The following is a 16,317-nucleotide window of genomic DNA, read 5'->3' as shown; positions in this document are numbered from 1 at the left end:
TGAAACAACAGACAAGATTCCCTTAAATGTGGTATCGAGTGAGGTTTGAAAGTACAAAATAATTACAAGGCACATAGCCGATTAACTCACACTGATTATTCTCCTCAGTTAAGACAAGGAGGGAATGCAAAATTTTGTTACTTTTTCTGTCTTACTTTGCTGCAGCCAACACACCACTGTTTAAGGCTTTTCTCCTGTTCTTCATAGTAGTTCATCATAAATACAGGAAAACTGACTTTTGAGAAGTAGAGAGAGCTTCCAGGGCCTGCAATAAAGGGTAGGGAGAGAGAAAAAAAAATGTTTTTCTTGATAGTCACTGTATTTTATGTGGTATCTTCCTTCAATGCCTTTTACTCAGCATGGAAAGGAAAAAGAAACCAAACCCCAAAGTCTTTGGGATTTCTGTACTAGACCATTGTAATGCTGAAAGGATGGCACTCACAGCTGCTTATCTTACTCAGTTGCCTGAAAAAGGCAATGAGAAAAGGGCAAATTATTTAAATAGCATAATTAGTTGTGTAAAGAAAGGCTATTAAGGCAGAAAATCAAGGCAGAATATTACAATTAAATTACATCTCTTGCTAACTAAAACCATTATTTGGAAAGATTTGTCCCTTTCTCCTTTCACATTCAGTCGTACTAAAGGCAAAATGAAATCCCAGTCAAGTCTTGTTTAGTTTGTACATGGGAGGTTGTGGGTGGGGATAATGCCATACGAAAACTCCCGAGTTATTTTTCTTGTGAAATCTTGGACACGCTATAGCACAGCTCTTCCTTTTGCATCCCATTGCACCGAATATTTAGTTTTTCTCCAAGCTTAAGCAGAAAGATATTTGGGGATTTGTGAGTTTGTAATCTTATAGGATGCCTGGAAGATTGCCTTAGCAGACAGAGCAAAAGGATTACTTGCTGTTTTGTGCGGGTGTCCGTAACGTATGGCCCAATGCTGTGTAAACAGAGGCATTATCAAACAAGATTATAAAAATATAAATTGTCCTATTCCCAGTGCAACGGGGAAAATATTGTTGAAAGCAAGGGACCAGTACTTGAAGTCAGTTTGACGGGAACTCGACACCAGAAATGATGTTATTTTCAGTCCCAGTCTTGCTGCGGCGTTGAAACCAAGAAGCTCATCACTTCAGAAGATTGAGCCCTTAACCTGCTCAAGTGTTGCACAGGGATCTGGTCAGCATAGCAATAAATGAAATATAACGTGATGCAAGACTGACTGTGGGGTGAATGCAGTACTGACAAATGAATCGGGCATTCAGGTTGGCTGATACACAAGAGATATATTTGCCTGTAAATACCGAGAAAGACTATATGGGCCGTAAAGAAAAAATCCATAGTCCCTGTATTTCCATTTTCAGCTGATAATAGCAAAAATGAGCTGAGAGTTATTGACTCCCAACAGCACGTTATTAACACCCAGAAAATGCAAAGTCGTTACTGCTTAAATATTTTGCTGTTTGCTATACCACTGAAAGGCAGCGAGACATAAATTTTGGCTCTTTATGGCACCCTTCCGCACCCTCCGTCTGCTTTTTCAGAGGAATTCCTGCCACCTGACAGGCTCTATGTGTTTTATTTTACAGGTGACAGAGGGAGGGGAGCAAATCCAGCGCTAACCATCCCCTCGCCATCTTATCTTTTTTCAGAGCCCCCCATCGGGCAGATGCACCCTCCCCACGGCAGCGTCACCCCCCAGAAGAACAGCAACCTCCTTGTCATCATCGTCGTCACCGTCGGCGTCATCACGGTGGTGGTGGTGGTGGTGGTGGCCGTCATCTGCACCAGGCGCTCCTCGGCACAGCAGAGAAAGTACGTCCTCGGCTCGGGGGATACAAGGAAAATTCAGCGACGCTCAGCTTCAAAATAGATGCGGGCAATAGCGTTCGTACTGCGGCGGCGTGGGTTCTGGGGCCGAACTGCAGTTTGGGCCTCGATCTCTTGGGTTTGGAGGTGTTACTCATTGGTGAGTGGAGAATATCCCTAGGCTGTGGAGTAAACCATGGAGAATAAGTACCTTCTGACGTGGCGAGCCTTGAAAAATAAGTCTGTCCTGCACAGCTCTCTGTTGTTTATATTGCCAAGTATAATTCAGACACAGGAAAGAATCAATTCCATTGATTTAAAGGGGGAAAAAAAAAAAAAAGTATTTGTCTGTGCCAGGTGATGCTGTGAGACTTTCTGAGTCTGCAGCCCTGCACCTGCACAGACGAGAAACACAGAGAGTCCTGCTCGCTTGCTAACCTTTGGGAGGACGTTATGCTCTCCAGACAGCCTGTCTCCAAAAGTCTTCCAGTAAAAAGCATCCAGAACTGTTCTCCAGATATTTCTTGTATATTTGAAAAAAAAACCCCACCCAGTCTGTAGAAAATTACAGGGGAAAAAAAAATCTTTAGGATTCCTCTGAAAGGCTGTAAAAGGGCAGCAGCGTAAAGCACAAAGCTTTTTTGCAGTTTTTATGAGAAATTAGGAGTGGGGTCAATGGGTTTGAAACAGCTAGTTTTGATGTATTTAATGCATTGAAAATCATTATACTATCGTTTTACTATTAATTCATTGTATTATTATACTAGTATGAAAGACTGGACCTGAGAAAGTGAAGTTTAATCATAGTTTGCCCACAAGAATGATAAATGTTTGCACAGGCCAGACATTACTATGTTGATTTGTATTGATGCTTAAAAAAGGGCAGCACGATGAAAGAAGGGATGGTCAGGGAACCAAACAGCCCCCAGGTTTCCTGAAATCAGCTTTGAGCTGGTCAAGCACGGGCAGATGGCAGCTTGTGGTGTTTTACAGTCACTGGGGCAAGCGCTTTCTCTAAGGATGGGTATTTGAGGATAGATTTTTTTTAAAATAAGAAAGCTCTCATTTAGGCAGAAAAGTAAGGGCCTATGTTTTTAGGAGTGCTGGAGTAGTCGAATGATGAACTGATACGAAAATCTGCTTCTATTGTGAGTCTTAGCACCTGAAAATCAGGCCATCGTCTGAAGGCAATGGAAATTCTTCTGTTGTGTAGAGTTTGGTGGATCAAGGCTAAAGCTCTCTTAAGTTTCTAACAGGGAAAAGGGAATTACAAGAGAGAGAAACAGATTCATCTGTCCAGAACTAGGAGTCTAAAATTTAAATATCCAAGTTTGAATTAATCAACCTTGACCTCCTCTGTAGCCACTGGGGAGGAACAGGAACGTTCAAAGAATCATTCATCTTAGCCTTAGACATAGGGAGACTTGCCATCTGAAGATGCTTATTGCTGTCCAGTGATTAAAAAAATGTGGAGCTGGTGGATTTGGATTTGCTGTTTAACTTCTAAATGTCTATACTACGGGCAAGTGAATCTCACCCAAGTTGCCCCAGATGAACCATTTCTGCACTGAAAGTGGGAAAAAACAGGGCAATAAAAATTAAACAACAGATTAAGTTTAGCACAACAGGAAAAATCCTGAATTTCCTCAAAACAGAAGTTGTTGGTGGGAATGACTTTGTTTCTGACCTGCCTGGAGAGATGCACACTATGACACAAAGAGTTTAGATTCAGGCTTTTATTGGCAGCTGGTTCTTAGTTTAAAATCACCGATGAACTGCTGAACAAAAGGACTGCAGTGAGGGTAAAGGCCAAGTCTTGTTGGATAATGCATGTGTCCTTCCCCAGAGCAAAAACTTGCAGGTGATGGAATAATCTCCTGTAAGCCTTCAGTGGAGGAAAGTCATATTTCTTAAGTTAATTAAAACTTGGCTGAACAAAGCACAATAAAGCATATTATACAGAACAACCTGGTACTGACCTAGGTGGCTTAGTAGGTATTTTCTGTCTCTGCCATCTAGGGCAGAATGAAATATCAGCCATACAAACCCTGTGACAATTTGACACCAGTAAAAAAAATAGGGGAGAAAAATGTGAGTAAAGATTCAGGTGCAATAACTTACCCAGTTGTGCATAAGGGGAACGTATGGCTCCTGCAGTAATTGAGATTCATACCCTCACCATAATTACGTCTCCGCAGCCCGCGATGCTCGCCGTCCTGCGCTGGCAGCGTCGGCTGATGTGGTGCCAGGGAGGGTGGGCGATGGGGTCACCCATCAGCTCCGTCCTTCAGGTCAGTTCAGAGCTTAAGCTTAGAGAACATGAATCTGAAAATAAGGGAATATACCACTTTGTACAGCATACACTGCAGGACTTGCTTCTTCCAGGAATTTTTTTAAGGCTTCGAGGCGTAACGAAAATTTGTAGCGTGCCAGAACAATTAGCCTATGGACTAGTAACACGAGGTTATGATTTCCACAGGAGAAAAGGTGAGGGTGGACACGTAGTCCGAGCCTGGCAGGTAAACAGTGCAGATTTAAGCCATTAAAAATGAAGCATGGTCTTGAACAAGTGCCCGAGCAATTAGTATGCTGGGTGGGGGAGCAGTGTAAAAAGAGGCTGCAAAAAATGAGCTAAGACTAGTTTAAGTCCCATATAAGTAATAGGGATGTGTCAGTATACATTTGGGAAGGCTCGGGGGAGGCATTAACCAAAGCGTAATCAAACTCGAACTAACGGGGAATGAGTTGGCAGCCGCTAAAGAGCCTCCGTATTTCACTGCTGCGTTCCCTGGAGATGCTCCTGGTTTTCTGTGTGTCCTCCACGCCGGGGAAGCTCGTTAGCGGCGGCCTCTGCCCCATCTCTTCTACGATGGTGTGAGGCTGGATCTTACCGTGGGGGAGAGCCCCGTGAAGCCAGATGATCGGAGAGGCACGTACTGGTTTCAGCTTTTCGGGATGGCTGGCAGGAAATAAAGAGGCCAACATGAAATATTTTCTTGTCTGTAAACACTGGGGGAGATTTTCTGGAGGAAGAATGGTTTTGTACTCTTCTCTTTTTTTGTTGTTTTTTGGACAGGACCTCTACACCAGTTGAATTTCCTTTAATATAGCCCAAAAGGCAAAGTGCACATTTCTGCCAGGTTAAGAGTAAAGAGCAGAAAATACAAAATAATAACTCGTGCATTGGAAGGATAATTAAGGTGAAATAATATTTGCATTTATTGTTGAGTATCTTCAAAGTGCTTTGCAAACAGCAGTGCAGGAGGCTCAGGATTTGTGCAGGTGGGGGTTACGGCTTATGGGGCCGTTGCTTGTGTCCTGCCTCGAAACTGTCCCTGCTCCGTCAGAAAAGACAGCCTGGGACTGGATGGTTACCCATGGTTTTTTTACAAGCAAAAACTTGTTTCGCCCAGGAGAACAGTTTATTTCTGAGATCTTCAGATAGAGACATCTTCAATTGTTGTTAAAAAAAGAAACTAGGCTGAGTTGTTATAACCTTAAATGTTTTCTCTGGGGTGATGTAACTGTAAAATGAAGGCAATGAAGAGTAATCTCACTCTGGAGTATTTGAAAAATTATCCTATGTAGCATGTGTATGTTGTTAGGAGCTTTATGGGTGTGCTGTATAATGGCTGAAGTCACTGCCCAGGCGGTGGTGTGCTGGAAAGGGTAGAAGCAGACAATGCGAAAGAGTGAAGAGTGTCCTCTCCAGAGAGTTTATTTATTTTGAAAGTACAGCTTAAGTTCTGCTGTCATTATTCAAGACTGCATGACCATAATATATATTTTAGGGGCAGAGCTGAATTCTGTTTTTATATCCATCCTTAGGAAAAAAATATATATCATTATGGTATGCAAGCTGGATGCATTTCATGTTGTAAAACAATTGAACAACAACAGAAACGCTGCCATCTGAGATCATTTTTTCAATTCCAAACTCTTGTCTTCCTAACCCCTGCTCCAGTTATAAAATGGGTAATGGACTAAATTTGAATCCCGCTGTAAATCTCAACATGAACTTCCGAAGCATCGGTTTCCATTGCTGCAGCTGAGGTTTGAAGCTGATGCTGAAGCTTTTATGACTGTCTTCTATAGATAAAATGTACTTGCCTGGTGCAGCAAAGATCCTGCCTCCCCCTGAAAATGAGAGTAGATGCATTTTCAGAAGCTGAATCTCAACTTCTGCATTGCAAAAACAAAACATTCCAGGGAAAGATTTATTTTCGTTTGTTATTGATGACCTTCTTGTATGCACTCCTGGCTCTGATTCAATTTGCTACTCATGGGCTGTCAGAACATCAATAATTTGTGAGAAAAAACAATGCAAACCAAGCTAGATCATTGCATATATTTTTAAATGATATCATTGCTGTAGCGGTTTTGTACTTGTGGTTGGAATGACACATTCATTATAACCACCTATTTTGAGTTGTGTATAAAATTACTTTGGGGCTGAAATTTCTCTTGCCTAGCTCAGGCCTGGAGAAATGAATTATTTTCAATGGAAAGTGACAAACAAGCTGCTGTATTCTGAAGCGAAGAAAGTAATTCCTTGTTTAGAACCAAAATTATGGTCTTTTTTTGAATGAGACAGAAAAAACAACTTTGCTTTTTACCTTTAGGCGGGTCATACGTTAAGGTTTGAATGAAAGTGCTCATAATTATTCTTGTAGGTGTTAATCAGGATGGTATTAGGGTCTGTACAAGAAGGTATTAAAGAACTGCCTTTATTCCATGTTCTTTATTCCTGTTCCTTGAAATATTACCATTTTCAATTATTAAGTTTTGGCAATTAACAAGTTACAGACTAAACGTAGGAAGTCATTATGACCAGAAGCCAACACTCTCATTTCTTGTGGGCTATAAACAAAAACCTCTGAACAACCCCAACCTCGCCTCCACCGCTAACTTTCCTGATCACTTTTAAAAATTAATCTTTTGACCCTTGAAGAGGTTTTGGGGTACCAACCAGTCAAAGGGCTTAGAACAATTTCTGCCTTTAAGGGTGGCAGTTTGAGGACTGGGATATTTCTGCTGAAGTAAAATGTCATTGCCATCAGCTTCCAGGGATGAGACAGGGCTGTGCCCTTGGTGACATTTTAAATTATAAGGAATGTTTGTTCCTTCTCTTGAAAGCAAAATGTTTGGTGACGCACGTAGTTGTAACTCTCATCTCTTGCTTTCTAGACGAGGCTGAGAAACTTTAGCAAAGAACAGAAATCAATTCAAACAATTGGAGATTCTTTAAGTTTAAAATTTCCTCAAGCTTTTTTCTGGTAAAATAACCCCATGTCACCTTCCACAATACTGCCTGCAGCGTGTGATGGGAAGGGCAGTTCTCTGAGCACACCTACACAAATAACACACACAGCATGAGTCCTAGGGATGCCAGTGAGAGGTTTTGCATTGCTTTCCATGGATTCGGGAAAGAGCCTTCCCTTCAGGTGAGCGTACAACGGGGGTACTGTGTGCCTGAGAGCACACAGTGCCCCTGGAAATCAAGGTTTTCTTTTTTTGTTACCTAAAAGTGCACGTGAATTTGAAAATATTTGCCTGAAGCTTTGTGTATATCACAAGTATTTCTACTTTTCCACTTGGGACAATAATATGACTTTCCTTTCACAAAGTACTTTGAGGAAAAAAACCAGGGGCAAGAGTACTTTTGGATTATTGAGCAAAACCCCTTAACAATAAGCCAGAAAAACTGTTCTTTCAGTTATTTAAATTGATAGATTTCTGATAAGACTTCCTCTACAGCTGTAAATTAGACATTGTGCTCCATATTTAAGGAGCGTGTCTTTTCTTTAGAATAGAAAAACATGCGTATTTTGTTATAAATAGCCTGCATAGAGGAGGGGAGGTGAAAGTCGGAGAGCAGCAGAGCAGCGCCATCCCCTCGTGGCACGGTGTGCTCCCGGAGGAGGTGGTCCTCTGGCGTGAGAGCGTATTGTAATATGTGTGCATGGAGAGAGGAGAGTTATTGTTGCTCTGGGAAATGCTACTCTGGATTTCGGAGCTTTTCTGTAATAAAAATACTGCTTTAATGTGTGTTTAAAGAAATACAACCTGTGCTGTACGCAGTTATGGAAGGTGTAAGATGCACATAACTCGGCAGAAGTGGGCTCAGCAGTTTTCAGTCGCTGTTTTTAGATGCAGGCGCTCCACAAGTGCTGCTCTTCTTGAGATGAAACTGGCCGCTTCCCTTCTCTTCCAGGAAGAGTGGGTTTCCCCAATTTCTACATTGGGGGTGCAAAAAAATGACCCACCCTGCTGAGCCCCAGGCCCATCCCCTGGAGCAAACTGCAGGAAGCATAGGACCACACCAAGAGAAGTGCTGTCCTTTGAAGGACACAACCAGAGGGGTTCCTTAGAAAGACACCGATGAGGAGACATCACTCTTTTGGTCTTATGGAGGGGAAAAACGTTCTTACGTGACAGTTTTGATTTTTTTTTTTTTTTTTGCTGCAGGAAACGTGCAACCCATAGCGCTGGTAAAAGGAAGGGCAGCCAGAAGGACCTGAGACCCCCGGATCTGTGGATACACCATGAGGAGATGGAAATGAAGAACATCGAGAAGCCGACGGGCTCGGATACCGCGGGAAGGGACTCACCGATGCAGAGCTGCCAGGATATCACCCCCGTCAGCCACAGCCAGTCGGAAACACAGCTGGGCAGCAAGAGCACCCCGCAGCCCGGTGAGGGGCTCCAAGGGCAGGAGAGACAGGAATTGCTTGGGTTTCACTTGGAGATTTGGGGAAATGGGAATCATAGAGTCATAGTATGGTTTGGCTTGGAAGGGACCTTTGAAGGTCATCTAGTCCAACCCCATTCCATGTACTCCAATTTTTTTTTGTTCTCCATCACCAGCATATAAATTTTCTTTAAATTAATTTGATATTGGTGGTTAGGGACCTTAGCCCAGCACGTGGAGTCTCCAACAGAGGGCAAAACCTGGCAAGATCCAGGAGGAGACTGGGAGAATTGCCACCTCTGCTATGGGTGCTGGGAGAGACGTTCCTAGATGATTTTTGCAGTGGTTTCAGACTAGGGGAAAAGCCATCGGTTTTGATTTTTACACCATTCTAATTTTTTAAGTTCAGGAATTCAACTGGAAGTCAAATGTTGTTAAATTTGCATACCGTGCTAAGAAAAACAGGGAGGAAAAAGGGGGCATGGAGAAGTAAGTGGGGGAAAAAAAGAAATGGAAAATGGAGCAAAGGGAGAACATGATCAGGAAGAAGGTCAGCAGCATCACCAGGAGCAGAATTTGGGCCAGGGAGACTGAGATATGAAGAAAGAAATTCTGTAAGAAAAATGTGGTTTCAGCAAGGTTTCTCCCCCTTTTTTAACCTTAGTGCACACAGCACACCCCAGGTTTCACTTTAGCTGATAACATTTTTTCCACCATAATAATAGAAAGTCTTGGGAGAGGCAGGTGGTGTGTACAGAGGGGGACGGAGGGCGAAACACAGCACAGAAGTTGAAAGCACAAACGTATTTGTCTTGAGTTCATCGTGAACACATTGCTTGTAGGTGACAGAGTGAAATAATTCCAGAATATCGGTTGGGGCTGCAAATAATGAAGGTGACTTTTTCAGATACCTCTGCTGTTTTTATCCCTTTTCCATAGCTCTTGTTCTTGCAGGAAAAGAAAAATTAAGAAGGAACAGTTTTCAATTTTCTAAATGGATCGAATTTTCTTTCTCTGACATTGTGTTTTGGGCTGATAGTTTACTATTTAGAAGATAATTGTGATGATGATTTCTGTTGTTTTAAACGCAAAGGTCCTTGTTATATTAGACATTGGGAAAACATAACCAGAAGGTTCCCTTTGCCTAAACAGTTATTGCTGATGATCAGGAGAGCTGATCCAGGGCCCAGAAAGGTCAGTGGGAGAGCTCCATTGATTGCAATAGGCTTGCGAGCGAGTGCATGGTAGGAAGTCATCACAGCGTATGAGCAAGTTAATGACAAAGGCCGGGCTAGGTATTTTATGTGTAAATGCCTTGGACCGTAAATAAACGCCGTTATCTTTCTTCCCTTGTAATACACAGTTCAGTAATATTGTCCCTGGCTTTTCACTAGCAATTAGGTCTCTGAATGGCCATCGATAGAAGACTTGGCATTTTGGTCCTGCAATTCAGAGAAGAGTGATTTGGAAAAAAACCAAAAGTCTTTTCATGCAAATCTTTTTTTACTTCTTTTTCAAGGAATATGTTTTCACTTGGGTACATCAGAGATGAATAGTCTGAGTGGCTATTAAGCTTACCTGTATGACAGTATTAAACAAGTTTAATCCATGATTTATTAAAATAGCAAAAGTAACGTAAATATAAGGTTCATGTGAGACAAGGTATGAAGAGAGAAATACAGCTTTTATTTCATTGCAATTCACTCCACTAAACATCCAGTTCCAAGCACACCTTCCTTCTGACAAGTGTATTCTCTAGAATCTTTGAATACTTCAAATATCCTATACTAATGTGACTAAGTTAGAGCATCCATATTTCAGTAGCTAAACAGAGAGTTTAATATATATAGCTGCTGAGACAGTTTTGGGTTGGATTGGACATCAGGCAGCGTATCTCAGCTCTCTGATTTAGGTAGATGTGCTAGTTGTGATCCAGGACCAAAGAAGGGGAAGATCCAGGCACATCTTCAATTTGCCATGGTTGCTGTAGGAAAAACAAGATGCACAGGCTGGAAGAGCCACCGTGAATTACCAGACAATCAGGACATAGGACTTTGTGGTATCTCACAAGGAAGGCCATTTTCATCCTTCAGATGTATTTCAAAGACCAGTTCTTGGCTGCCAGGTTTTGTGGGTACCTGAATTTATGCAGCCTTTTTCTGCTCTTGATACTTTAATTTTAAAGTATGTTTATAACAGGGAAGTTACAAGAAAAATGTCACATTTTTATGAAGTGCATGGGGTTTTCAAAATAATTTCAGAGTCAAAGGGGACATGCTATCTTAATTCTCTTACAGAAAAACGCAATTCTTTTATTCAGAGAAGGCAGCCAAAATAGTCTGTGCAGCTCTTTGCAGGTGGTGATATTTAATGATCGGTTAAAACCACAGAATTCTAAAAAAAACCTATCAGTCTTTCTGCTGGATATAAAGTGAAGAGAAACATTCATTTACAGCATTTTCAGCCGAGCTATTGTGTTGTTTTTCTGTAGGGCCTGAGACAGAAGATGTCGGCAGCAGCATGTCCACGTTGGAGCGGTCGCTTGCTGCCCGCAGAGCCACCCGTGCCAAGCTCATGATCCCCATGGATTCACAACCAAACAACCCTCGTGAGTACCGGGACCTTCCCCAAACCCCCTTCTGCACCCCGCGAGCCGTGCTCACCCGTCTGAAGATCTCGTACGATCTTTCAAATACGATCTAGTTATGCCTCATAAAGTTAAATAGCATTAGCAATGTTTTCTTCATCTAAAAAAACCCCAAACCGTAAAAGGCCTGGAAGTTTGCCAGGGCTTCACAACGCATCAGTGGAAAAACTATGGAGAGAATTCAGATATCATACTTCTGCTAGACTCAGCCCAGGTTAAGCCTAAAGAGTCATCGTGTCTATTTTTACCAGGTGGATAGCAATGGATAAATCCCTCTGTCTCCCTAATATAAAACTTGAAAAACAGGGGTAAGAGTTCAAGCTGCCAGAGCAGAAGGCTTTGCAATACAGAGATGTAAATTGTGATGATATTGTTACTAGCAATAATTATAACCAGCTGGACATTATTGCAGTTTCTGCTATATTTTCTTTTGTCTGTAGTAGTTGGCCATGCCCCTATATGCATTTTTAATATGGAGCAGCTCTCTTATAAAGCCAAGTAAATGAGGAGAAAAGGTATTTTTAATAGGTGTTCAACTGTAGTGACCACAGAGCGTTTATCATTGAACAAATTTCATAGATGAAGTGAATCTTTTTCAAAGCAGCAAAGTACACAAGGAAGGCAGGGAGGCTGGAGAGCATTAGGTTGTCCCATCCTGCAGAACTGATTAAAATTTCTGAAGTGACCTTGTTTCACATCTGAGCAAAGGAAAGGGCTAAGTGAGAGCCCGCAGGCACTGGAGAGAGGGTTTGGCACTGATCAAGTCCCCAGTGGAGCGTGAGGCTTTGGGTCTCCACCTTTCCTCTGAGCAGCCCTGTGATCAATCTCTTGGTAGCTCTCAGCTTTTAGCTAGAAGTTCTACCTTTGACCTCACAAAATAGATCCGATCAAAAATCTATAGGAATTGGTACATCTGTGTAAGTAGTCGGACTTAAGAAAAATGAACATATACTGACAGAAATCCATTTCATCTTTCCAGCTCTGGCAGTTAAATGTAAGTGCCTATTTGTAGGTTTGTGGAAGGGCACATCATAAATGATATATTAAAAAAAAAAATAGAAGGAACTGAGTGAAGGAGAGGAGAGGGAATAACCTACCATGGCTTTGTGCAGTGAATCACTTAGGAGGAGCTAGCATTGGTTCCCTTAATTTGCGTTCGTTATGTGTGCGATTCAGGTCCTGCTGCTCAGCCTCAGTACCCAGCCCTTACGAGGATAAACCAGAGGTGCCCAGGGAGAGATTGAATTCCAGTTCTTCACGCCTTGGGCTGGATATATCACCACATTTCAGCCTCCACCCTCTTTATGATCTGGAAGAAAGATCTCTGGGTTGAGGCGGACAAAGCTCTTACACCACCTGGCCGTGTCCCGGGAAATATTCCCGTCTTGTAACCACACTAATCTCGCAATCAGGCAATTTGCCCTTTTTTGCAGTGGGATTCCTGCTGGGTTGGCCTGGGTTGAAGGAGGGCAGCAGTCCAAGAAAAGGGATAGACTTGGAGTGGTGTAAGCAAACTCAGAACCAAATCGATTGTAATTACGATGGGTCAATAGCAGTGGTAGTTAAGTAAAAGTCAAGTCAACATTGTTCTACATACAGCTTAGAGATAAAAGTGCTCTTAAACATATTTAGTTTTTTCAGTCAAATGATGCATTTTGAGGAATTATGTCCTCTTTTCTATTTATTTATATTTTCAACAGTATCAATCTAATCTACAGTGACAGCATATTATGATTTTTTGCAAAGAATTAAACTCGGATTTATAAAAGTCTTATTTGTGCATTTGTGCAGGCTGAGTTACGCTGAATATAGCTTTTTTTTCCCCAGAAGGTAAAATTGAGGCTTTGTCAGATTAGATGCTTTAATTAATTTCTCTCTCTGTTTGCTTGATACTGAAAGAAATTGTCAGCAGTGAGCGATTAAATAGATTGAAGAAGCAACATCGTAATTCTGAAGTAAAAACCACATACTCTTAATTGTTAAATACCAAATCTGGAAGTATTCATGCTCATCTCAATAATCAGTATTTGCAGTCTGTGAGAGCAAATATACTCCATAATGCGCTTTTGCTTACTGAAGTGGAAGGAGCATAAACCAGATAAATTTGATAAAGTTTTAGTGATATCTTTGATGGCTCTAATGCTACTGAAATACAGGCAGGCACAAATACCAAGGCTGTTGTATGGAGAGGAGTATTTACAGAGAAAAATAATTGAGAAAGTCTTTGCAGGGTATCACATTCAAGTATTGCACCTGTAATTCCCCTGTTTTTGTTTTTGTAATCTTTACTTATGGAAGATGAAAATAAAATGCTGACAGAGTACATCAGTTTGGAGAGAGATTTCTGCTATGTTTTGTGGGGAGGTTTTTTTTCTGTGTGTGCCCCTCCCTAAAATTGCAAAAAATCCCAACAGTTCTTTTTTTCAGGGAAATGGGAACATGTCGACTCAGTTGCTTTGACAGCCTCTGGGGTGCTTGAATACAATTCAAACTGTCCTACTTTGTCATTTCTGTGAGCTGTTCTCGGGTGCTGCCTTTTTTACGTGATACACTACATTTTAAATGTAGAACAGTGTTTAGGTAGCTCCGTTATTTGGTCAGGGAATTTCTGTTTTCAGTGTCTTAGTATATCAATATTAAGTGCAAATTCAATTGCTGACAGGCTATGGCAGAACAGATTTGTTGTCATATCTGCTTGAAATTGCAGAGATTTATTGAAAATGTTTGATGTTATCTTTTCTCCAGCTTCTCTACAATAGAATACTGCAATGAATAGTAATCCTGTCTTATTTTAAAAATTAAAGTGCTAGGTATCTGCACCCTCAAAAGAAATGAAGGAATGGACTTTGAAAAACAAGTTGTTCTTTAATAGGATTCAATAAAGAGTGATATTTTTCACTGTAGCAGCCATGTTATAAATATTGTCAATAAAAATGTCTTATACAGACAAAATGAAATGTCTGAATAGTAGAAATTCTCTTCTAAGAGTGGGTGAGTTGAACTCAGACAACTCTGAAGCTCAAATCACCCAGGTTAGCATGGCTTCATGAGTTTTCTTCATCTCCCCACTTGTCCATCACCTCTGGAAGTGCAGCCTTGTCTCGCTGAAAGCCCTGTGCTTAAAAACACCCTCGTAAAACCTTGGCACCTTCACGGCTTCTTGCGTGACCTTGGGCAGGTAGCCCAATTCGCCACTCTGCGTAATGGATGTTGCAGGAGCTAGAAGTAATTGTAATGACTGTCTTGAAGTTTACAGCATTGTTTATAATTCACGTGTGAAAGATGCTAGATAAGCCAAACCTTATCAGCAACGAGCCAAAAATCTCTGCTTATTGTTTAGCTGGGCAAAACTTTAATGAGAGTTTCCAAGTTTTTCCTAAAAGCTACAGAGAAAGCTATGATTTGTATAGCGTTATTATCACCCACTCTTCAAGCATTGACTGTTGAAAATAAAGGAGACGTGAGGGAGGAGTTGCAGGAGGCCACACTCCTCCAGAGCAGCGGCTGAGGGCAGCAGGCTCTCCTAAGGCATCAGAAAAGGCACTGGGGACCTGTGTGTGCTTAGACAACTGAAATAAGCCCTTAAATTGCCTGCTCCATTCCTTCTCGCTTATTTGTCAAGGGATATAAAGCACCCCTCAAAATGTGGCTGAATAGCTGGAACACAGACAAAAAGCTACTTAATTTTACAGATAAGTAATTGCAGACTGCACTTGCAATTATCCAATGTATACCAGAGGCATGTTTCTGTATACAGAGGTGGCTTCTGTGGGCAGAGGCATGTTTTATACCGAGGATGTGGGTACTTTGCTTTGGAAATGTGGTTGTTTCTGGTTCCCTACTGACCCTCTAAGGGCTTTTTTTTTTTTTTTTTTTAATTTTCCGAAAGCACTCACGTAATCTCTCTCTCCTGCTTTCCTTTTAGCTGTGGTCAGTGCCATTCCGGTGCCAACACTAGAAAGTGCCCAGTACCCCGGGATCCTGCCGTCCCCGACTTGCGGATACCCGCACCCGCAGTTCACCCTCCGGCCGGTGCCGTTCCCGACCCTCTCGGTGGACAGGACCTTTGGAGCTGGAAGAAGTCAGTACAGTGGTTTTCTTCTGCTCTTTGCTGTTAAAGTGCTTGGAAATAAGTTGCTTTTTGTCATTGGGATGTATAAGCTGTAGCCAATGCAAATCTTGCTGCCGTGCTTTTTGGGAGCCAGGATAAGTCCGGCCGGGTAACAGCAACCAGCTGTGGGCTGCCTTTTCTCCAGCAGCAGCCCAGTTGCAATTTCCAGTCTGTACTGAACACCCTAAAAGTGAAAAGTCGCTGCCTGTCTAATCCAGTCCTGTCTTTTCTGCAGGTTTGTCAGTCATTTCACTGTACTTACAATTTCCTTTGCTTTATTCATAAGGTTATTCCCAGAAAAATGCAGTCTTCAGGAGCTCTTCTTCATCCCAAGGCAGAATCTAGTATCATCACTCATTAAAATCATCCCTGATAGCACTTACACGACCTCTCCACACAGTGTCTTCCCAGGCTTAGCTGCCCTCACTGTTAGAAACTTTTTCTTTAATATCTAACTTGCCAAAATTTAAGCCAATTGTTTCTTGATTCTGTTAGAGCGGGCATAAAGAACAGTTTGTCTTCTTCCTTTTGCAGATCCTTTTATACACTTGAATACTGTTATCCCATCTCACATCACTCATCTCTCAAGTGAGCTCTGTATTCACATTTGCTCCTCTGCAGTAATAATTTGTGGGTTGTGTGTTCCCGTAACTATTCCTCACCTTACCGTGATGCGGGGAAAGCGCACGCATGCAGCGCGAGCCCCCAGCCTCACCTTCACAACTGCCTTGTGAGCCTCTGCCGCGCCGGCAGCCATCTGTTCTTTGTTCAAGCCTAACGAGCGTGCTCTGGCATATTAATTATAGTTGGAGGGCTGATACTTTCTTATAATTTTCCCTTAACTCTACCGCATATCAAGTCTGAATTATTGACAGATGAATGTCAATCTGTTACACGTATGTTTTTTTCACATCACAGAGAGTCTGTGCTGCTGGTCCACGGGGAACTCATCCTGAGATGACTGATTTTTTTCCTCCTATTTGATTGTTGCTTTAGTCAGTTCAGACAGGTCCTTGGGGACCGGTGATTGAAATCCAGTGGTGGGATTGTAGG

At 41.9% G+C, this 16,317-nt stretch overlaps 1 protein-coding gene across 1 annotated transcript in view; it reads left to right on the top strand.

Annotated features, from left to right (window-relative positions):
- The window catches only part of DCC (DCC netrin 1 receptor), a 571,119-nt gene that overhangs the window by 531,996 nt on the left and 22,806 nt on the right, over positions 1-16,317 (top strand). The window contains exons 23-26 of the mRNA XM_075020576.1: positions 1,659-1,821; positions 8,284-8,510; positions 10,998-11,114; positions 15,079-15,243. Of these exons, the coding sequence (XP_074876677.1) occupies positions 1,659-1,821; positions 8,284-8,510; positions 10,998-11,114; positions 15,079-15,243 (672 nt within the window). The remainder of the gene's footprint in view (positions 1-1,658; positions 1,822-8,283; positions 8,511-10,997; positions 11,115-15,078; positions 15,244-16,317) is intronic.

The sequence above is a fragment of the Buteo buteo genome, chromosome Z (genome assembly GCF_964188355.1).
Source record: "Buteo buteo chromosome Z, bButBut1.hap1.1, whole genome shotgun sequence".
NCBI lineage: Eukaryota > Metazoa > Chordata > Aves > Accipitriformes > Accipitridae > Buteo > Buteo buteo.
The sequence above is the reverse complement of the archived record's forward strand: the minus strand, read 5'-3'. Positions and strand labels throughout refer to the sequence as shown.